Below are 23,470 nucleotides of genomic sequence, written 5' to 3'. Positions count from 1 at the left end.
ATGCATTTTGTTTTACTTTAATGAGAGACACAAAGAGAAAGACACACACTATACATACATACATACATACATACATACATATATAAGTATATATAGAGAGAGAGACATGTAGAAAGAGAGACCGAGACAAGACTATTACTCAAGTATGGCTTATGGTAGTACAGGGAATTTAACCTGGAACTTCAAAGCCTTAGCCTAAAAATCTTTTTGTTTAACCAGTATGCTGTCTCTCTCACCCTTTAATTTATTTTTAATATATAATTAAAATTATATGTCATATAGTTGGATAATACATAATTTATGAATATGCAAAATGTAGAAATAAAATATAGATACTTTATTGGAAGATTAATGATGTATAGTAAATTTCTTGACACATAGGTAGAACCCCTCATTTCCGCATGATAGGTGTCTAGGTGTCCTTTATGAAGATTTCTTTATTTTTGTGAGAGAAATAGCAGGGCACATCTCATCTCTGGTTTATGGTTGTGTCACAGATTGAACCTGGAATCTCTGGAGCCTCTGCAGCCTCAAGCATGAAAATATTACTAATTGCTTAGACTTGTCCCTCACCACACTGAGTTCTAACCCTGGAGGTCCCCACCTGCAGCGGGGGGTGGAAGGGTGCTTCACAAGCAGTGTCTCTCTTTCTCTCTCCAACTCCCTCTCGTCTCTCAGTTCCTCTCTATCCTATCTAGTAAAATGAAAACCAATTAATAATAGCAAATGGCCTCCAAGAGCAGTGGATTTGTGTTGCCAGAAAGTAGCCCCAGCAATAACTATAGAAGAAAATTAAAAGAAAACAAAAAAAGATAAAATAAAGAAAATCTGGTGTACTACAGTTGTGTTATATCCCTGGTCCTTTTTAAAACATTAAACATATTTTTATTTGATTTTGCATTACTAATAAATCCTTACAGAAAATATGTTTAAATAAGTAATGCTCAGGGCCAGGCGGTGGCACACCTGGTTAAGCGCATACATTACAGTACACAAGAACCCAGGTTCAAGCCCCTGGTCCATGTCTTCATGAGTGAAGCAGGGCTGTATCTCTATCTCTCCCCCTCTCTATTTCCCCCTACCCTCTCACTTTTCTCTGCCTCTATCCAATAATAAATTAGTAAATGTAAAAAAAAAAGTAATGATCACTTTTTTTCTTATATCATCTATACCTAATAACAATAGTTAAAAACAATTTATTGGTTTACAATTTCTAAATTATCTCCATAATGTTTAAAAGAAGTAATATAATATTTAGTGCTAACTTAATCTCCTTTACTATATATTTTACTATTCATATCTACATTAGCAATAGTCTCTGTAATATATAGTATACACCCATTTCTGTATATTAAAACATATCATAAGGTCTATAAAACAATAATGGAATAAAATTTTAAAGTAAACAAGGCTAATTTTTGCAGAAGAAAAAAATTAAGTTCTACACAGGCAGATTAATTTGCACTTGGAAAAATGTTGAATAGAAATAGGTAACCTATTATTTTGATTCTAGAAAATTGTTTCTATCGCTGAGTTATGTTCTCTATTTAGTTCTCACTTGGGCTAAATTTAAAGATGTCTTTACAAAAGTTATTTTGTCTGCTATTATTTGCTTCTCCCTTGCTGTGGCAATTAATTCTGATGTGCATACAAAGAGAACTATAACCTATAATTGTTTTCAGCCTTTGTGCAGAAAGATAATAATGTTAGAAAAATTACATATTTTTTATATATATAATTATAATTATATATATCACCTGTATATTTACCTACATATTTGTTTAGTTTGGTGGTTAATTACAAATAATATTTACAACAACTGGTGTCAAACTTGATGTTATATGATATTAAATATCAGTGTTGGTGTAATAGCCATAAAACATTAAATTCTAACAATAATCTTTAACTAGTGGTATGAAGTACATAATTACATGTGAAACAAGAATATTGAAAATGTAACTATAAGGGCCAGGTGGTGAACCATCTTGTTAAGTTCACACATTACAGTGCACAAGGACCCAGGTTCAAGCCCCTGGTCCCCACCTACAGGGGGAAAGCTTGACCATCAGTGAAGCAGGGCAACAGGTATTTCTCTCTCCATCTCTCTGTCCTCTCAATTTATCTTTCTCTATCATATATATATAAAGAAAATGTAACTATACATTATTATTTATTCCTGCCATCCAGAAAAGTAGGTATTTTTATTATTTCTTCATTACATTTGAGAAATATGCCTCTACTCAATTAATTTATGTCTTCAAATACGTAGTATTTTATACTACTTTCCTTTTGAGTCTGAAATCGTTGTCATCGACTTAAAGAATTATTATTATTGTTATTACTTTTTATTAATATTGTTATTATGTATCTATTTAACCTCCAGGGTTATCACTGGGGCTCAGTACCGGCACTACAAATCCACTGCTCCTAGAGGCCATTTTTTCCATTTTATTGGATAGGACAGAGAAATTGAGAGGGGTGGAAAGATAGGGAAAGAGTAAGATAAATACCTGTTGTATAGCTTGTGAAGCCTAAATTTATCAAGTCCTTCATTTCATTACATGGACACATTAACACATTATACATCTTAAACTCACATAGCTATGAAACAGTGGTGAACATGCAGAGGAAAACACGAAACCTCCGGGAGTGCTTCGGAGAGACAGTTCGTTTATTGAGTGTACAGTTGAGCAGATATATCCTTAAGCATGGGTGTGGGCTGAGGCCTCTAACCAATCCTAAACAAATATGCCAGGTGGCGAGTCCAGTGCAGGCTCGAGAGGGCACCATATAAGGTATGGCCATGAGTGTATCAATGGGGCGAGTGAAAGGTCATGGCTTCTAACCCTATGTGATGGGGCAGCGACAGAAGTTGGGGAAGAATCGTTAGCTTGGAAATCCTTGGGGGCACTTTAGGTCCAAGGGCAGAGAGAGGACTCATCTACCGCCCATAGAGGAGGGGGTTCGGGGTTGACTCCCTCAGACCATCAGGGAGCCCAGTGGGTCGGTTCCTTACAGACCATGGTGTCTCTCTCTCTCTCTCTCTCTAGAGAGAGAGAGGGAATAGATAGATAGATAGATAGATAGATAGATAGATAGATAGATAAATAGATATCACTACAGTTCACGTTTTCAAAACTCATTATCTAAAGCAATACTATGGGAATTGATTTTGGAAAATATCAAATGAAAATATGTAGTTCTTGTGATTTTTTCTTTTTTTGCCTCCAGGGTTATTGCTGGGGCTCAGTACCTGTACCATGAATCCACTGATCCTGGAGGCCTTTTTTTCTTTTCTTGCCCTTGTTGTTGTAGCTTTGTTGTGGTTACTGTTGTTGTTGTTGACGTCGTTCATTGTTGGATAGGACAGAGAGAAATCTAGAGAGGAGGGGAAGACAAAGAGGGGAAGAGGACAGACACCTGCAGACCTGCTGCTTCACCGCCTGTGAAGCAATTCCTCTGCAGGTGGGGAGCCGGGGGCTCGAACTGGGATCCTTAAGCCAGTTCTTGGGCTTTGTGCCCTGTGCACTTAACCCGCTGTGCTACTGCCCGACCCCTGTAGTTCTTGATTTTTATAAAGCATTCATTTTACTTTGTTACAGTATATGCCAATGTATAGAGCTTTCTCTTTGTGATGTATATATGAAATAAGGAAATAAATGCACCAATAAAAATATGACTATTTTCTTTTTTATTATGCTCATTTTCTATAGATTATTTGTTTTGTTTTTTTCCCCTCCAGGGTTATCACTGGGGGCTTGGTGCCTTCGAATCGAATCCACTGCTCCTGGAGGCCATTTTTTCTATTATTTGGATAGGACCTCTAGAAACTAAGGAGGGAAAGGTAGGGAGAGAGAAAAATAGGCACCTTCAGACCTGCTTCAGCACTGCAGGTGGGCATCTGGGGAATCAAACCTGGATCCTTGCTAAGGTCCTTGCGATGCATACTATGTACACTTAACCCAGTGTACCACTGACCATCCCCCTTTTTGTTTTCTCTGAAAAATAACAGAAATTTCACTGTCTTAGTACCATACATATGAATATGTATGGTACATATGTATGGTCTAAATCTGAACATGTAAACAGCTTTAGTCTATGTAATATTTTAAGATATTAGTAATAGAATTAAGCAGTAATTCCTAAATCATCTGTTTTTAAATTCTGTACATTAGCTGTTAAGGTGAATGTATGACAAATGGTGGATCATAAACCAAGAAAAGTAAATTCTAAGTAAAACTGACCAAAGACATAACATCATTTTCATCTCAAAAGAGATAATTTCTGAGTAATTTAAATATTTCATGTAAATAATAAAATTGGGGGGGGCACCACTTTTAGGGAATTTATCAAATAGTTCTCTAGCACAAAAATGTTTCTGATTTACTTATTTAAAAGTGAATTTGAGATGATACTAGAATTTGTGTTAAAGCTATTTAGGACTATTTTTTTCTTATGTTTAAGCATCATTATCAAACTAGTTAAAAGACAAAATTCCATTTCAGGAGAGGAATTAATGTTTCTGGAAATACTTTTGTACATTTCCACAACCATACCTACTCAGAAGGAAGGCAAATTATAGGCTTCAACATGCACCTGGGTGAAAATTAACTTTTAAACAGCCTTTAAAATAAATCCTTTTTAATTATTATCATTATGGTAAAAGCTGCATAAATGCCTTTAACTGTTCTTATAACATTTGCTATAATCACCTCTAATATCCAGAAGCAACCACAAGATTTTTCCTTTTATTTAAAGTAAAGGAAGAAAATATTTAAAAATCTTCATTATTAATTCCAAATAATTCTTTTATGATCACAGAGTTAATGTACATAAATTGCTAAAATTTAGCATGCACCAAGTGTTACTTAAAATGAAACTTTTAAAAGTTTGAAAATATATTTATTACCGGAAGAATAGTCTTCAAGATAAGTGTACAAAATATTCAACTATAGTTATGAATTTTATATGTGATTGGCCTTCAATAATGGATAACATTTCTAAAGGAAGACAAGGTTGAATATGTACATTTATAAAATAAAAATATTTTATTTATTTAAAAAGTATTTGATGCTACCATATTTTAATTGTTTAAGAATGACCTTAAAGTCTTTATAAATATTTGTTTAAAATTGTATTTGTGTCTATTTCTAGGTATAAGAAGAAGAATAAGTTCTTTCCATAGGACTTTTGTTAAAAGGCAGGTCTATTTATATTCAAATTTATCCAAAATAATTTAAAAAAACATGCAAACAAACTGAAAACACCTTTAAAGTAGCAGCTTGAGGTAGAAATGATGATGGAGTGGAGAAGAGAGACAGTTTGATGTGATAATGGAGGTGGCAAGGCAGCTGATTCAACATTTTGTTGTTCTTATGCTTTGGGGCTTATCCTCAGCTACTTTTTCAAAAGTATGCAAGAGATGAAGATGTGGTTTTGAGCAGCCTTGTTTGTTGTTAAATTATTTTGGGTAGATTTTTGCATTTGCAGAAGCATCATATGTATCTTTAAAAAGACTTTAGGAATAAAAAACGTTACTGCTAAACTGTGGATTCATTTAGAATTATTATTATTATTTTTTTTAATTTATTTTTATTTAAGAAAGGATAAGTTAACAAAACCATAGGATATGAGGGGTACAACTCCACACAATTCCTACCACCCAATCTCCATATCCCATCCCTTCTCCTGATAGCTTTCCCATTCTCTATCCCTCTGGGAGCATGGACCCAGGGTCATTGTGGGTTGCAGAAGGTGGAAGGTCTGGCTTCTGTAATTGCTTCCCCGCTGAACATGGACGTTGACTGGTCGGTCCATACTCCCAGTCTGCCTCTCTCTTTCCCTAGTAGGGTGGGTCTCTGGGGAAGCAGAGCTCCAGGACACATTGGTGGGGTTTTCAGTCCAGGGAAGCCTGGCTTGCATCCTGATGGCATCTGGAACCTGGTGGCTGAAAAGAGAGTTAACATACAATGCCAAACAAATTGTTGAGCAATCATGGACCCAAAGGTTGGAATCGTGGAGAGGAAGTGTTAGGAGGGTACTCACTGCAAACTCTAGTGTACTCTTGCTTTCAGGTATATATTTTCCACTAGTTTATGGATATGTGTGAACATATGCTCTCTTTCACAGAACCTGGTCTACATCTAGATTTTGGGACTTTGTTAGAAAGTGAACCATCTGAGATGGAATTAGAGAATACTATGAAAGGAAAGGTCTCACCCGAGTAATGAAGCTGAAGGGTTGTCATTCCACACGTGAAGTCTCTGGACACAGTCTGAGCTGAAGCATGTTGAGGTGGCAATCGTTGCGTTGATTAGGTTGCGATCAGCAGATGCAATATTATTTGATATGGATTGGGAGAAGCATGCGGGAAAGTGGGCCCTATACTAAGGTTCCAGGACTGGGGGAAGTAGAGGCTCTATAGTGGAGATGTGAGGTTCCTGCTGTCTTAGGGTTCAAAAAGACAATGGACAATTAATGTTATCATCACATTATTTGGTAATTGGGTTAACTTTGAAAAGTCCTTTTGTTAGGGTTTGCTGTATAGTACCCAGTATCTTGTATGTAGCTGTGCTATTGGTTGCTTCTGATCTACTTGGTCTAGGCTTTTGAGAGAGTCTGCATATCAAATACACAGCCTATATATTAAAAAGACTCAGTCTGTGTTTTAAAAACTTTGAGAATTATTATTTATATTGTCTTTTAAGAACAATTCTGAGCCTGCTATGAAACTGTAGAATAATAAATAAGGAAGCATAGGTTTTAGATCTTTAAACTTGCTGCATGCTAATAGGTTCTTACAGTAAAAATAATTTTATTTAGTTGATGCAGATCTGATAAGTGGGATGTCCTCATATTATTGAGTGCACAGCTATTTTAAGCATATTCATTCACATTGCTTTTATTTTGTTATACATTTTTGTTATTGTTTCAGAAAACTCAACCAACCACCAAAATATCCAGAGAATGCATATAGACCTAACTGGATTAAGTTTATCATATATATATTATATATAATATATATATATTCAAGAATACTGAGTATGTATAACATATTTGTGCATATATTTATGTACACATACACATGAATGACACACACATATGGTATTAGGCATACATATATGAGTTGGAAATAATCTAGAAATTAACCTAACCTAAGAACCTACTTTTAAAATGAAGAAATTGAGGGGCCAGGAGGTGGCAAACCTGGTTAAGCACACATGTTTCAATGTTGAAGGACCCAGATTCAAGGCCAGGTCCCCACCTGCATGGGGAAAACTTTGTAAGAGTTGAAGCAGGGTTGCAGGTATCTCTTTTTATCTCTCCCTCTCTATCTTCCCCTATCCACTCTATTTCTGAAGGTCTCTACACAATCAATGAAGATAGTAAAAAAGAAATTGAGAAATTTTGGAAAAATAAGTATTTAAGAATTACTGTCAACAAGTTTAGGGTTTCTTTATTTTATTATATTTTATTATTAGAGACAGAGAGAAATCAAGAGGGGAAGGGAAGATAGAAAGGGAGAGCAACAGAGAGACGCCTGCAGCCTTGCTTCACCACTCCTGAAGCTTTCCCCCTGCAGGTGGAGACCAGGGGTTTGAACTTGGGTCCTTATGCACTGTAATGTGTACTCTTAACCAGGTGCACCACTGCCTGGCCCCTTAAGTTTAGGGATTCTAAATTCTTTATTCTCTCGGAGCTTACAGTTAACTAATTTAGGTACTCACTCCATGTAATTCTTGTAGTATCAACCATATGTGTGTATATGTATACATATATATTCATATTCATAGATTCTACACAGATTTTAAGAAACAATTTTGAAATATAAAAATAAACTGTGGGGGGTTTAGCATACTGATTAGCCAAAAAAAAAAAAAATTTCTGCCTTAGACTCCAAAGTCTCAGGTTCAGTCCCCCACACCACCATAAGCCTAAGGTGAGCAGTATTGTAGGAAGAAAAAAATAAAGTGAAGACTATTAATCTAATTGGAAAAATATGAAGCCAGACCTCCCATCTTCTGCAACCCACAAGGACCCTGGATCCATACTCCCAGAGGGATAGAGAATGGGAAAGCTACTGGGGAGGGGATGGGATATGGAGATTGGGTGGTGGGAATTGTGTGGAGTTGTACCTCCCCATCCTATGATTTTGTTAATGTCTCCTTTCTGAAAGAAAGAAAGAGAGAAAGAAAGAAAGAAAGAAAGGAAGAAAGAAATGTAATATACATAATCTTCATCATCATATATAATCTACTTAAATTATATATGTAAATGTTAAATTATATTTAAAGATTAAAATCTATGTAAAACAAAGTAACATAATCTCTGAAATATTTTGTTCTAATATTTAAATGAACACAAGCATTATAAATAACTGAAATACATAGATAATTTCAAATATTTGTCTTTAATGCAGGTTATTATTTTAAGAAAAAATCAAACTTAAAATATTTTATACTTCTCAGTAGTACATTGAAACAAAAAATTAAATTAAATTAATAAAACATGCAAAGTTAGGCAACTTAAGTGATACAACTTTCAAAAATACTTTAGTTCTGATATTTTCATTATTTAGATAATTTTATTATATTAACTGAAATAATAAAATATTTAAATATCAATTTCTTACAAATATGTTGAATGCTATTTTTTCATGAGTCATATCCACAACTTTTTCCGAGTGATTGCTCTAAATTTAGCTAGTCTCTGACACTTACATTTTCACTTAGTAATTACGTTTGTTAGTTTTGGAAGATAGAAGCCAACCATCTCTGACTAAGTCATCTTTTATTAATTTATATGTTGATTTTATGTATATGAAATTAAAATCATTTAATTTTTATAATATGAATGGAATCATTGCTGATTTCCTATACATATAAGAATTGAATTTCTTCAGATAAATTTTATGTTTCTTCTGTGCCCACAAAGACATCTGGATACTCATCAGAAGTGTAAAAATCCCAACTAGAAAAAAAATAAGAAATAGTTTTCTTTTTGAATTATTTATCTGGCAGATACAATAATGTACAATAGAAAAATAGCAACACATATAACCTCGAATATTTCTTAAATGTTTCAGAGCCTTTGCTAATTTTCTTTATTCATATACATTGACTGGCACAATGTACAAACAATATAGATTGCATGGTAAAACAAATATAGAAATTAAATAGCCAGCTAAAACTAAGAAACTATGTTTTGATATCTCATTGCCAGGAAATACTACAAAACAAGAAACTTCTTATCAGTAAATTTCTCAATTATAATTTTCTATATGCAAATAGTAGACATCTATATAATGACAGTAGCATGATTCAACATTTTAAATAGTTAAAGAATGAATGGCATTCCGTCTAGTACATGGAGTATGTTGCAGTTCATTTTTTGTATTAAAATTCCAGTTTTCAAGATTCCAAGCTTTGCTTTATAAATATTCATAAGTGAAAGCACAGTAGATGTACATTTGTGCAAATACCTAAGTGATACAAGTGAATATAAGCATTGTTTTTAATAAACCTACATTGTTTACTAGAGTACCTTTCCATGTTTGGATTGATTTACATACACATGTAATTACATATTAGAAGTGCTGCAATATATATGTCTTAACATTGCTAGAAATACAAAATAAGGGGACAGGCAGCAGCACATCTGGTTAGGTGCTCACATAACAGTGTGCAAGGACCCAGGTTCAAGTTTCTGGTCTCCACCTGCAGGAGGAAATCTTCACAAGTGATGAAGTGGGGCTTCAGTTATCTCTCTGTCTCTCTCCCTCTTTATCTTTTCCTCCCCTCTCAATTTCTCTCTGTCTCTATTCAATAAAAAAACAGAAAAACATGAGATCATTTTGCAAATATACCATCTTTAGTACTATAACAAGCTATTCTCAGTAATTTGCATTTGTTTCAATTAATCATCAATATATTGTGGTCTTACCTGGTAGCGTTTGTGTCATGACTGTGAAGCTAATCCATGATCCAATCTATTAGATGCAAACATAAATTAACAAGTATCTATGATTAACCTAGCATTTATTTGTTCATTTGCATTATTAAGTTCATAACTTGAAAGCTTAAATTATAGCGAAAATTATAAGTAGACATTGTAAAAAGTGAAATTCTTTCATTTTCACCATACTCAATATAAAAAAGAATTTATATACAGAGGTAAGACTATCAGGCTTCCAAGAGGAAGCTGACAGCTTAAATAGGCCAATCTCTAATATTAAAATTGAATCAGTACTAATAAAAAAAATCCCCCCCCAAACAGAAGTCTAGGTCCAGGTGGGTTTACCAAGAAATTCTACAAGACTTTCCAAAGGAGAACTAATACAGATTCTTAAACTCTTCCAGAAAATTGAAGAGAGGGAACCATCCCCAAATACATTCTCTGAGGCTGACTAATGTTGCATTGATCCCTGAAGCAGGAAAAGTCTCTACCAAGAATGAAAACTATAGACTTATATCCTTTATGAACATTGATGCAAAGTTTCCCAACAAAATATTGGCAAATTGGACCAGGTGGTGGCACAGCTGGTTGAGCACAGGTTGTAATGCGCAATGATCTGAGTTTGAACCACTTGTCCCCACCTGCAAGGGAAAAGATTTGCAAGTGGTGAAGTAGTGTTGCAGGTATCTCTCTGTCTCCCTCTCTAGCTCCTCCTCCCCTTTTGATTTCTGGCTGAGTCTCTATCCAATATATAAATAAGGGTAATTAAAAAATTTAAAGTAGCAAATCGAATACAACTACGTAACAATAGAATAATTCAGTAAAACCAAGTGAAGTTCATCCCTGGGAAACAAGGGTGGTTCAACATTTGAAACTCAAGCAATGTAATCTACCATATCAACAAAAAGAAAGGTAAAAGAAAAACATGATTATATCAACTGATGCAGAAAAGCATTTGACACGATTCAATGTACATACATGATGGGGACCCACAAGAAATTAGGAATAGAAAAACAATTTCCCGGCATAATAAAATTTGTATATAATAAGCCCACAGCTAACATGGGGAAAAAAACTGAAAGATTTCTTACTAAATTCTGGAATCAGACAAGGATGTTCACTATCTACACTATTATTTAATATAGTCTTTAAGGTCCTCACCACTTCAGTCAAACAAGAAAGACATATCAAAGGTATATAGATTGGAAGGGAATAAATAAAACTATTTGCTGATGACATGATAATATATAGAGAGAACCCCAGAGACTATACTATTATTATTGAACATAATTCCTGGAAGTCCTCAACCATTAACATCTGCAATTATTTAAATATTTAAATATATCACATCTATAATAATATTATTTATAATTTATATATATTATAACATCAAATGAAGTTCAATTATTCACATGCATAAATAGCATACCTCATAAGTATAGTTAGGGCATGAAACCAGGAAAAACATCCAAGTGAAGGGGTTATAATTTGGACTAGGAAAACAGGCATTATTTCCTTATAGAAAGAAAGGAGAATAAAATATTAATGATGTTATATATTATAAATGGTTTCTGTATGATTCTAAATTTCCTAGAACAACTCTAGATATATTCAAATATATATATATTACAATTCATTCAACAACTCTCTATATATTCATATAACTTATAGAAATTTATTTCATAAACTACTTATAAAAAGCCAGTGTTAAATGCTATGACCTTTTCCATTTAGATTATCTGTCATTTTCTGACCATTTGTAGCTAAATTGCTTTAAAATTATGCAAAATACCTTGATAATAAATTAGTTAAGAGCTTAAATAAATATATAAGCATTAATTAGCATGCTACAGCAATTGCAGCAGTGTTGTAAACTGAATGATAAAACAAATTCAACAAGTTCATGTCTTTAATTCTCCTTCATGTAAAAGACTACAGAGTTGGTTGAAATTATTAAATACTTCAAACCTCTCTATGCATTATATTAGTGAAAATACAAATGGGATTTTATGAGAATGTCATTTATACCAGAAAAGTGTGAAAATCCCTTATAAGAAGATTGCATTAATATCACTATGTTAATATTCATAAATACCACATAAATTATTTCTTCCCAGAAAACAACTCAACTGTTATTTATAGCTCTCATACTTAGCATATTGTCACTTGATTCTTGTTAGTTTTTACCTTTGAAATTTTTTCATGAAGCATTTTAGTTATAAAACTTATAATGATTTCAAATTGAACTTTGAGCTGTGACATTTGTAAAGATAAAATGAATTTATAAAACTGTTTATTCTCCACAGCTAGATTTAATGAGAGAACACATCAACTAATCTCTTTTTGTTGTATTTCTAATGTCATAACGAAATGTCAGTATGTTGTTTTCAAAATTATAACTGTTGTTGAAGTATCAAAGTAAAATTATATTTGGTGCTGTGTAGATTTCTTGCACTGATCATAAAAACATAATGATAAATATATGACATTTAGTAATACTGATCATCTGCACTTGTAAGAGATACTAATTAAGACTTTAAAAAGAAAGAGAAACAATAAATGTGAAAGTCAAATCTGTAGTCATACCTGGGTTATAGGAACTAACCTACTTGCAATTTCAACCTCTACAAAAATGAAATTTAATTTTTCTCTTTTTTATGACTGATTAATTTATTTTTAAATGTTTTTTAAAAATATCTTTATTTATTGGATAGAGACAGCCAGAAATTGAAAAGATAGGGGTGAGATAGAGAGGGAGAGAAAAAGAAACTCCTGCAACCCTGCTTAACCACTTGCAAATCTTTAATCTTTCTCCCCAGCAGGTGGGGGGGCTTCAACTCCCATCCTTACATGTCGTAGCATATACACTCAATCAGGTGTGCCACCACTGGCCCCCAAAAACAATATTTAATTTTAAAAACTGTTTTACAGAGAGAGAGGAGAGGGAGAGAGAGAGAGAAAGAGAGAGAGGGAGCACTTCTATCCATTTGTATGCAGTACTGGGAGTTGAAAAATGCTAGGCCTGTGTTCTAACACTAAGCCTCCTTCTGCACAACTAGAAGTGGAATTTTAAGTCTAGAGTTTCCTTATCAGCACTAGTGACGCTTTGTGAGAGTTTTAGTTTTGGTTTACATGGCCCATGTTCAAGCCTGGTCCCAGCCACATTGGGGAAAATCTTATAACTGTAGTGTCATCCCTCTTCATATTTCTCTCTTCCCTGTGTCTACTGCTTTCAAAAAAAAGTGTCAGACTGCTCAAGGAGGATACTTTTTGAAACCTTGAAAGAGTTGTGTCCCCAGTTTGATAGCTGGTACTGTATCACAATAGAGTGGTATTCTGACCTTTCTTTGACTCTGCATTTCCCTTTAGCATAAAACAATTAAATAAACATTGAGGAAATTTCAGGTAATTGTTAAAAGACAGATGAAATGAGCATACTTTTTTTTAAGATAAAAAAATTTATTTATTCCCTTGTATTGCCCTTGTTTTATTGTTGTAGTTATTATTGTTGTTGTTACTGACTGTTGGATAGGACAGAGAGAAATGGAAAGAAGAGGGAAAGACAGAGAGGGGGAGAGAAAGATAGACACCTGCAGACCTGCCTCACCACTTGAGAAGTGACTCCTCTGCAGGTGGGGAGCCAGGGGCTGAAACTGGGATCTTTACTCTGGTCCTTGTGATTTGTGCCACCTGCGCTTAACCCATTGCGGTACCGCCCGACTCTTGAGCATACGTTTTTATTCTTAGATAAACAGATAATACAAAGTCAAAATGCTGAACAGTGTTATCTGAAATTATAACAAATTATGAATCGTATAAACATAATTGTGAATCTCTTTCTTTAAATAAATGTGAAGAAAATGATTGTTTCAAAAAATACATTTAAAAATCTATATTTATCTTTAAATATAGATACCAATTATTTTTCAAATATTTGCAGATAACTACTGAATTCAAAAAAATGTTCTCCTAAGAATTGCCATATCAATAACATTTGCCAAAAATTAATTTTGATAAAAAAATTTTAAAGAAACAACTTGAAAACTAGTGAAGCATCAGTTACTGTGCAAACTAGACAATGTTTGAGAATTAAACTAAGTTCCCTGTATTCTAAAATTTCATAATGCTCAACCATTTGTTTATTTTTTCACATATTTAAATATACTAGTTATTTTTATTTTTAAAAATATTTATTTATTTATTTAAGGGGAGGGGTTGTTAATGCAGAACTAGGGATCAGACTCAGGACTCAAAACATCCAAGCTCTGTACTCTGCCACTGAACCACCTCATTTGTCATTCTTTTTGGTGTGTGTGTGTGTACATTGCATTTAATTTTAGAAAATGATTTTTAAAGAATATGACTATTTCATTGGTGTATTGCACCAAAATAAAAGACTGGAGTGAGTGGGGAGGAAGTTCAGGAGCTGAAATATGATGGCAAAGGAGGACTTAGTGGGGGTTGTATTGTTATGTGGAAATGTTATCCATGTACAAACTACTGTATTTTACTGTTGACTGTAAACCATTAATTCCCCACTAAAGAAATTTAAAAAAAGAATATGACTAGTTTAAATATTAAGAAAACATACATAAATACCAGGTATCTGGACACACTGTCTTAAATATTTTCAATTAATATTGCTTTCCTATCAAAAACGGTCAATTTAAAATTTTTAGAAATAACACTTATCTAGAGAAGTTTTTTTAATATTTATTTATTTATTCCCTTTTGATGCCCTTGTTGTTTTATTGTTGTAGTTATTGATGTCGTTGTTGGATAGGACAGAGAAAAATGGAGAGGGGTGGGGAAGACATGGGGGGGAGAGAAAGATAGACACCTGCGGATCTACTTGATCACTTGTGAATTGCCCCCCTGCAGGTGGGGAGCCAGGGCTCAAATCTGGATCCTTCTGCCGGCCCTTGCCTTTGTGCCACATGTGCTTAACCTGCTGTCCTACTGCCCAACTCCCAGAAGATTTTTTTTTTTAATAGGTAAAACTAACCTGTGTGGTTGGGATGTGACAATATCACATTGATGAAGTGATTTCCAGCTTCACAAATCTGCAAAACATTTAGAAATATTTAATGTGATAAGTATGTGCTTCCTGAAGGTTATATATATTCAAATAATACTTTAATTCCAAAGTTTCAAAAAATAATAGTAGGACCAAAACTATAAGAAGACATTTTGTATATATAACAAGGAAAGAAATTGATTGATCAAAGATAGGTATAAAATTGAAGAAGAAGTATTGAAGATTTTTACAATTCTTGATTACTGGGTTGAGATAGCCTTGTTAATTGAATTATGCTAGCTATTATCTTTATTGTTAGTTTGTTTTGTTTTGTTTTGTTTTACCAGAGCCTGCTCACCTTTGGTTTTGGTAATACTGGAGTTGAAGATGGCGTCTTCTGTGCCTCAGGTATGAAAGTAATTTTGCTTAATAATTTAACTTTTTATAAAAGGCAGCTTTCAGTTTCAAGATGATACAATTATATTGCTGAAGACTGACTTATTATGGATTTATATTTAGTAATAGCAGGCAACATTTCCCAAAATACATATTGCTTAATCATTATTTTTTTACCGTAATATATCTTATAAGTTGAACTTTTTTTTAATTTACTACCTTTAAGTAAACTAATCTCTTGAAATATATTTAATTTTATTATTTTTCTGGTAACAATTTCTATACACAATTTATAGACTTATTAATTTATTACTGATAAGAAAGAGTGTGAAAACCAGAGTATACTGGCACATGCCATACTGGGGATTGAATTAAGGACCTAATGCTTCAGTTTTCAACACTATACACTGGACTATATCCTAAATTGCATCAGATTGATTTTTTTCACACACTACTTTAAACTTAAATTTCTAAATGACTTTATATAGACTGCAAGCATATATGTCAAATGTTATTTTATTATTTTATTTTATTGCCCCCAGGATTATCACTGGGTTTGCTATCTTCAAGGCAAGATGAATCCACTGCTCCTGGCAGCCTCTTTTTTTTCTCTTCTCTTCGCTTCTTTACTTTTTTTCTTCTTTTCTTTTCATTTCTCATCATGTGAAACTGTTATGCTAAATAATTCACTTATGCTAGTCAAATCCAATAGAATAATTCTCCACATTATATTATCAAATATATCATATGTATCATAATACTAATCAAAGTGTCAGACAACTATAAAGTGTTTACTGAAATTTTTGCCTAAAATAATTGTAAAAAGATTTCCGGATAGGAATTAAAAGTGGTGAATAATATTTTCATCTTGCTGTTTTCTGATGAAATACATACCTACAGTTTGAGAAAAGTGAGGAAAAATCAACCATACATACAGTTTAGAGACACTCTATCATAGAATTAGCAATTCCTTAGTGATTTAAAAAACTATATTATTTATCTTCCCTTTTGTTGCCCTTGTTTTTTATTGTTGTTGTAGTTATTATTGTTGTTGCCATTGATGTCGTCGTCAGGTAGGGCAGACAGAAATACAAAGAGGAGGGGAAGACAGAGAGGGGGAGAGAAAGACACCTGAAGACCTGCTTCACAACTTGTGAAGCGACTCCCCTGCAGGTGAGGAACTGGGATCTTTACGCCCGGTCCTTGTGCTTTGGGCCACTTGCGCTTAACCCGCTGTGCTACCGCCCGACTCGCTCCTTAGTGATTTTTATAAAGCAATTTTCACCAAAAACACTGAATTTAAAGCCTTGGCACTGAATCCAATACAAACTGAAATATTAAAGCCTTGGCACTGAATCCAATACAAACTGAAATATTAACGGATAGAAGAAAGTGGTTGATAGAATTTTCTCTTGGGTCATGGATAAGATTAGACATTCAATAAATAAACTCAAATGTCAACAGATAATTCCATCACTGATACAGAATTTCACAGTAAATATGAAACACTAAATCTGAGCTGAGAACTGAGGATAAAAGCACTAGACTGTGGGGTACTTCTTCCTTTATTCATCTCATCCACAGTTGTCAAAAACTTGTAAATTGTTTCCTGGTACTTCTGTGGGTATCACAGCAGGGTTAACTCTCTTATATCATTATAAAAGATTTTTTATGTTGTTCCCAGCATCTTCTTCCCAAGTCAAAAATTATTTGATCTCTGCCTGAAGTTCTTTTCAGCTCAACATTACAAGAGAAGTTGTAAGATCTTGATAAGGATATAATTAATTATTTCTGCAAGAATATTAGCATCTTAATAAAATCTTAAGTTTTCAGAAAGTAATTTTAATTACTTTGCAAACAGCGACTCATATGATATTATCTATTCTTTACATTTCCCACATTGTTGAAAACAGTAAGAAATTCCAAAAAGAGTACCCATAGTTGGTGAAATGTTCAATGTCCAGAGAATTTCAGGTCATATTGCTTCTGAAAACTAAAAATACAGCTGAGAGAAGTAAACAAAGATAATTAAATTTTTATTTGTAAAATAAATTTAGTTTTGAAATTTAATTTTGACATTTATGGAACTGTATTCAAGAGGTAAAAAAAAAAGGGGGTAGTGGTAATCTGAAGGTACTGGATTAAAGTGTATCTTCATAAGATTAACAATAGAAAATAAAGTGACACCTAAAAGTTGTAGAGGAAGAAATCTTGATAAAGTTTTCTTTACTTGATTCTACTTGTCTGATATTTTCCTCATAGACTAGATAATTCAAAAAATATTTGAAGTTGTCCTGAAAGTAGGAAATGATGTATGCAAAGAGAGAAGTGATAAAATGCTTTTAACTATGTAGTAGAAAACATGGTAAATCTCACCAAAGTCACAGATTTCCACTAGGAATTATTACCTCCTTTTGTATTGCACTAATACACATTGTAATGTATGTTGCTTTCTTTGCAATACATTTTGTTTAATATATCAGTAAACAGAGTAGTAATAGAAAAAAGAAAGAACAAAAACTTGTTAATGATCCACAAGATAGACTCATCCCAAGGGAATAATTAAAAATTAACATTATAATTACTCAACATGATTCTAATATATTACCTCCTTGGTAGGCAATCTTGTGAATCTGAATAACAACACAAGAAAAAAAACATATCAATGAATCATGTGTTTTCCTTGTGCCTTATCAATAAATTTCCTCATATCAATAAATAGTAGAACAGAAACTTTTGTGAAGATAGCAATTTATTAGCAGAAAAACTAGCTTTTGTCATTAGCTGGCTGAGCTTATATTATATAAAATTAACCCATGAATTTATACTTTTTCTTGTGTATCATAATTAATCATGCTAAATTTTGACAATTTTAATATAATCTAATTTAGTATACATTAGTTTTAAGAACGGCTCTCATCTTTTTCTAAACTACATGCACAGATATCATTTGTGTAACATAAATTGCAAGCACACACATGTATTGAGTTCTTATGATTGGAGAGATTACTCTTTAGCTATAGCATGCCATGCTTGCAATAATGATAGTTATATGATGATGGTAAGTATATAGTAGATATCTTCAGCTGAGTTGATAGGGTGCATACTCAACCAGCTTGTTTTTATATCTTCTGTTAGAATAAATTTCCTAAAACTTACCATAATTTCATATTTTATTTGTGAGGATGTGTGTCTTACATCAACACTATTAAGAAAATCTAGGGTTGGGAGATAGCTCAGCTGGTAGAGTGCACACTTTACCACGGGTGAAGTCCTGAATTTGAGCACCCCAACCATTACAAGGGAGCACAGAGCAAATGGAAAGTTTCATAAATAATGCAGCAGTGCTGTGGCATCTATTCTCCTCTCAGTGTCTCTCCCTCTCTCTATCTCTCTCTTACAGCCTATATCTGAATAAAACAAAATAGTTTGCTGTGATTGGAGGAACTATGTAGGCATGAAGCTCCAGTGAGGTCTTAGTGGCAAGGAGAAAAGGAGAAAAAATTCCAAGGTCAGTAGGACTTTTAAGCTTGGCATCATATTTTAACTTTAGAGATATACAATTACCCTTTGATCTTATTTACAAGTTTCCATATGCAATGAGATGCAATTAATTACATTCAGATTTTTGACGTTTATATAAGGTTTTTCACATACTCAATACCATCTATAAATAAAAGCTTACATTATTTTTAGCTTATAATTATTGGACAATGCCTGTTATTACTTAGAAACTTACCTATGTGTGCACTGGACATAGTCTGTACTATTATCTATCTAGTTTAAAGTCATGTTTTTATGTGACAGAAACTGTAAGGAAGTTTAACTACTTTTAAAAATCTTTTCACTATTATCACTGTATTTCCCATTATAGAATTATAAAGATGCACTGCTTAATAAATATATGTATGAAGAAGAAGCACTGATAATTTATTCAGGATACAGAGTTGAGGAAAAATTATAGCAAACACTCAGATTATCACTAGAAAATTACTAATTTTCAAAAATATTTCTTCAGTTTTTAAGTAAAATATTGATATTATGATAAATAATGTTTTTATAAAGCTATGTGTTACTAAAAATAAATTGTAATAGCACTATGGATGCATAACATTCCACATTTTTACAAAAGGAAGAAGGTAAGACTGTTGCATGAATGGAAACTTAATTTTGGTCCTTACTAGGGCTTCACCACTCTAGGCTGGCTGACTTTTTCAGATATAAAAGAGAGAGAGAGAGAGGGAGAAGGAGAGAGAGGAGAGAGAGAGAGAGAGAGGGAGGGGGAGAGAGAGAGAGAGAGAGGGATACAGAGGGATACAGAGGGAAGATGGGAGGGAGGGAGATGGAGATAGACATGAAAGAGAGGGAGAGGGAGAGAGATACAGAGGGAGGATGGGAGGGAGGGAGATGGAGATAGACATGAAAGAGAGAGAGAGATTGCAGTATAAAATCTTTCTTTGGTGCAGTGGGGGCTCAGCTTCAACCTGGGTTATGCCTATGGCAAAGCAAGCAAACAACACAACTGAGGTATTTTGCTGGCCTGGAAATAGGAGTTGTTACAAAAGTTCCACAGAAGTACATAACAGGAACCATTTGCATAAAAAAATAAAGGTGGATAATATCAAAAAGGCAAGAAAATTAAACTATCATAAACATATTTAAATATAGGTTGAATATGCAATTATTGTTTTTCTTTTTCTTTATTCTTTTAATTACATAGGACAGAGAAAAATCAAAAGGGAAGAGGGAATAGAGAGGGATAAAGATACCTAGCCTGCAGGTGGAGATGACAGACTTGAACCCTGTTCCTTGTGCTCAACTGGGTACACCACTGCCAAGTAGCCCTATTACTTTATTTGTTCAATAATTCATCCTGCTCTGTGACTAGTTAGTATGTAAATAATATTGTATTTGGTACAGTGTAAGTTAGCATCAAAAAAACATCAAATAAATTAACTGTTGGATCCCTGTCTTTGAACAATATGCACATATAGAAAATTAAAAGAATTATGACCTATTTACAAATATTTACTTAAGGATTTCTGAGTAAAAATAATTTCAGTAAAGGTCTCCTACTATATGAAAAATAAAGCATTAAATCTATGAAAGTACAGGATCCCTTCCCAGACATCAAAGTAGAAAATGTTATTACCTAAACTTATTAGCATGATACATACATACATACATGAGAGTTTTCATTATTTTTTAAGTATGGTGTATAGTTGTTCTTTGTATTGAACTGTGGGGTATAAGTAGTTCAGTACTAATTTTATAAAGATTATGGAGTTGTGTATGTATCCAGCTAGTAACAATGGGAAATAAGCCATCAAAAAGAAGAATGAGAGAAGATAAACAAAGAATAAAAAATTGTGGAATTATATTGTGTGTGAAACTTAATATTCATCTAATGGAAATGACTTTCAGAAAATTTATTGTCAGTTTGCTTTATACGGAATTCAGCAAAATAGTTTAAAGAATTCAACTGAGAACAATAAAGACATGACTGTCATTGAAAAAGCATACTGATTTTTTTTCCAGATTTTGCTAAATCAACAATTATACCAAAGTGTTTTTGTGTTAATCTATTACTCTCATATATATAACTTTTTTGCTTAGGATATTGTACCTTGATAAATGTGTAAATAGTTAGAATTACTGAATATAATTCTCTTTTTCAGATTTTACTGTAGTTCAAACAATCTTCTTAACATTATTTACATATTAGTAGAATATTTTGATAAAAAAGAAGTGAAGAACTAATGACTGTTTATAGAAAGTTATTTGATTTACCTCATTTAATATCACTACATACGTATGATACAAAATAGACCATATTTTAATATATGGAAAATTCTCAAACACAAATTCTTTTCCTTCTTAATAATATAATTAGAGCTTAAATAGCAAAGAAAATAAATGTTACAGGGAGTCAGGTGGTAGTACAACGGATTAAGCGCAAGGACCAGCAAAAAGATCCCAGTTTGAGCCACAGGCTCCCCACCTGTAGGGGAGTCGCTTCACAAGTTGTGAAGCAGGTCTGCAGGTGTCTATCTTTCTCTCCCCCTCTCTGCCTTCCCCTTTCGATTTCTCTCTATCCTATCCAACAATGACATCAATAATCACTACAACTATAAAACACCAAGCGCAACTAATAAACAAATGAAAAAAAAAAGAAATGTTACATACCAGAAAACTGATAGCAGATACTGTAATTTGTCTGTTCCCAAAAGCTAGAAAGCAGAAAATGAAGTTAAACACTCACACATTGGATTGTAACACTATCAAAATAATTCAGGAGATATTTATTGGATATTTTATATTCATCAAAAGTTCTATGTGGAATATGGTTGATTAATTGGGGTGTTACATTTCCATTATAAGAGATGAAAATGTTTCTAAACGTATCTCTCTCTCTTTTTTTAAATTAGAGCACTGCTCAACTCTGGCTTATGGTGGTGGTAAGGGAGATTAAACCTCGGACCTTGGAACCTGAGGCATGAGAGTTTGTCTGCATAACCATTATGCTATCTCCCCCACCCCATGCATTCTTCTATCTCCTTTTTTCTTTTAACCAGAATACTATTCAGATCTGGTTAATTGTGTTAATTCTGGGTAACTGAACTTCGGACTTTGGAATTTCAGGCATAAAAGTCTTTTTGCATAGCTACTATGTATTGCTTTTCTTGTAGTAACCTAATATTAAGAATGCACATGGAATTTATATTCACTTTATAAAAATAAACTACTTGAAGGCAGAATTTTCTTTTCTCTTTTTCTACTACTTCTCCTTCCTCTCCCTCCTCCCCCCTTTCCCCCTCCTCCTCCTTCTTTTTAATTTTTGTACCAGGATGAATTTTTCAGATAGAGACAGAGACATGGAAACAGAGAGTAAAAGAGAATGAAAGAGATCACAGCACCAACGTTTCATTTAATGCTGTGGGAGCCAGGCTTGAAGATGAGCCATACATATGGGAGCAGTTCACTATCCAGGTGAGGTAATTTGCCAGCCCTTGAAGTCAAATTAACATAATTCATGTTTCTTTCTTTTTTAAAAAAATATTTTTAACTTTATTTATTTAGGACAGAGAAAAGGAAGGGATATATATATATATATATATATATAGAGAGAGAGAGAGAGAGAGAGAGAGAGAGAGAGACCTGCAGCACTGCTTCACCACTTGTGAAACTTTCCCCTGCAGGTGGGGACCAAGTGCTTGAGCCCAGGTCCTTGTGCAATGTAATGCTGGCGCCATCACCCAACCCCTTCATCTTCCTTCCTTCCTTCCTTTCCTCCCTCCCTCCTTCCCTTCTTTCTTTCTTTCTTTCTTTCTTTCTTTCTTTCTTTCTTTCTTTCTTTCTTTCTTTCTCTTTATCCCTTTCTTCCCTCCTTTCTTTTTTTCTTTCCTTCTTTTTCTTTTCTCTTTCTTTCTTTTATTTGTTTTTCTTTCAGCTCCAAGGGTAGCACTGGAGTTCTTTGCCAGCCCTTCAAATCCACAGCTCCTGGAGGCCATTTTTTCCAATCAATTTTCTGTATAAAACATTCACAGAAGTTTTTTCTCAGTGTGTTAGGAATTTCAAAGTATAATATAGATAAATGCTATGAAAGTATGCATAGGTTATATAGATGAGGTACTTATGTGAATCATGTACATATGTGCAAAGTTTTGCTTTTTACACAATTACATATATAATTATAAAGTATAGCTTGACATCTTCCCTTCCAATCTGTATTCCTTTGATTTCTTAGATTCCAAACAGACACGATGGGCCTAGACCTCAAATAAATCTCTCTTGTCTTGTTACCGGTCATTTCTATCAGGAACAATAAAATAGACCCCTTTGTGGCCCCCCATTGGACCTTGGTCTCAACCTGTATCAACAATGGTAGAGAATGTTCCATCCTCCAAAGGAAAGATTGACAACATACTCTGTGCTACATCTAAGGAAGATGGGTCGATATTGGGGCAGCTTGGAACATTACTACTCAGGACCACAGAATGTGAGCTGAGAGCTACAGGGATGTGGTGGTCACATAAGCTCCTAAGCTGAATATGGGCCACAGACCAAATCAAATAGATGGGGGTTACAGTCAACAATATCTAT

General features: G+C 33.5%; 1 protein-coding gene across 1 annotated transcript in view; it reads right to left on the bottom strand.

Moving 5' to 3' along the window:
- Positions 1–8,773: 8,773 nt before the first annotated feature.
- Positions 8,774–23,470, bottom strand: part of TECRL (trans-2,3-enoyl-CoA reductase like) — a 75,949-nt gene continuing 61,252 nt past the window's right edge. Inside the window, exons 8-12 of the mRNA XM_007528178.2 lie at positions 21,554–21,597; positions 14,960–15,017; positions 11,384–11,469; positions 9,943–9,988; positions 8,774–8,970 (exon numbers count right to left, since the gene is read on the bottom strand). Coding sequence (XP_007528240.1) covers positions 8,843–8,970; positions 9,943–9,988; positions 11,384–11,469; positions 14,960–15,017; positions 21,554–21,597 — 362 coding nt within the window. The 3' untranslated portion in view covers positions 8,774–8,842. The remainder of the gene's footprint in view (positions 8,971–9,942; positions 9,989–11,383; positions 11,470–14,959; positions 15,018–21,553; positions 21,598–23,470) is intronic.

The sequence above is a fragment of the Erinaceus europaeus genome, chromosome 3, assembly GCF_950295315.1.
Source record: "Erinaceus europaeus chromosome 3, mEriEur2.1, whole genome shotgun sequence".
NCBI lineage: Eukaryota > Metazoa > Chordata > Mammalia > Eulipotyphla > Erinaceidae > Erinaceus > Erinaceus europaeus.
Note: the sequence above shows the minus strand (reverse complement) of the source record. Positions and strands in the feature narration are given on the sequence as shown.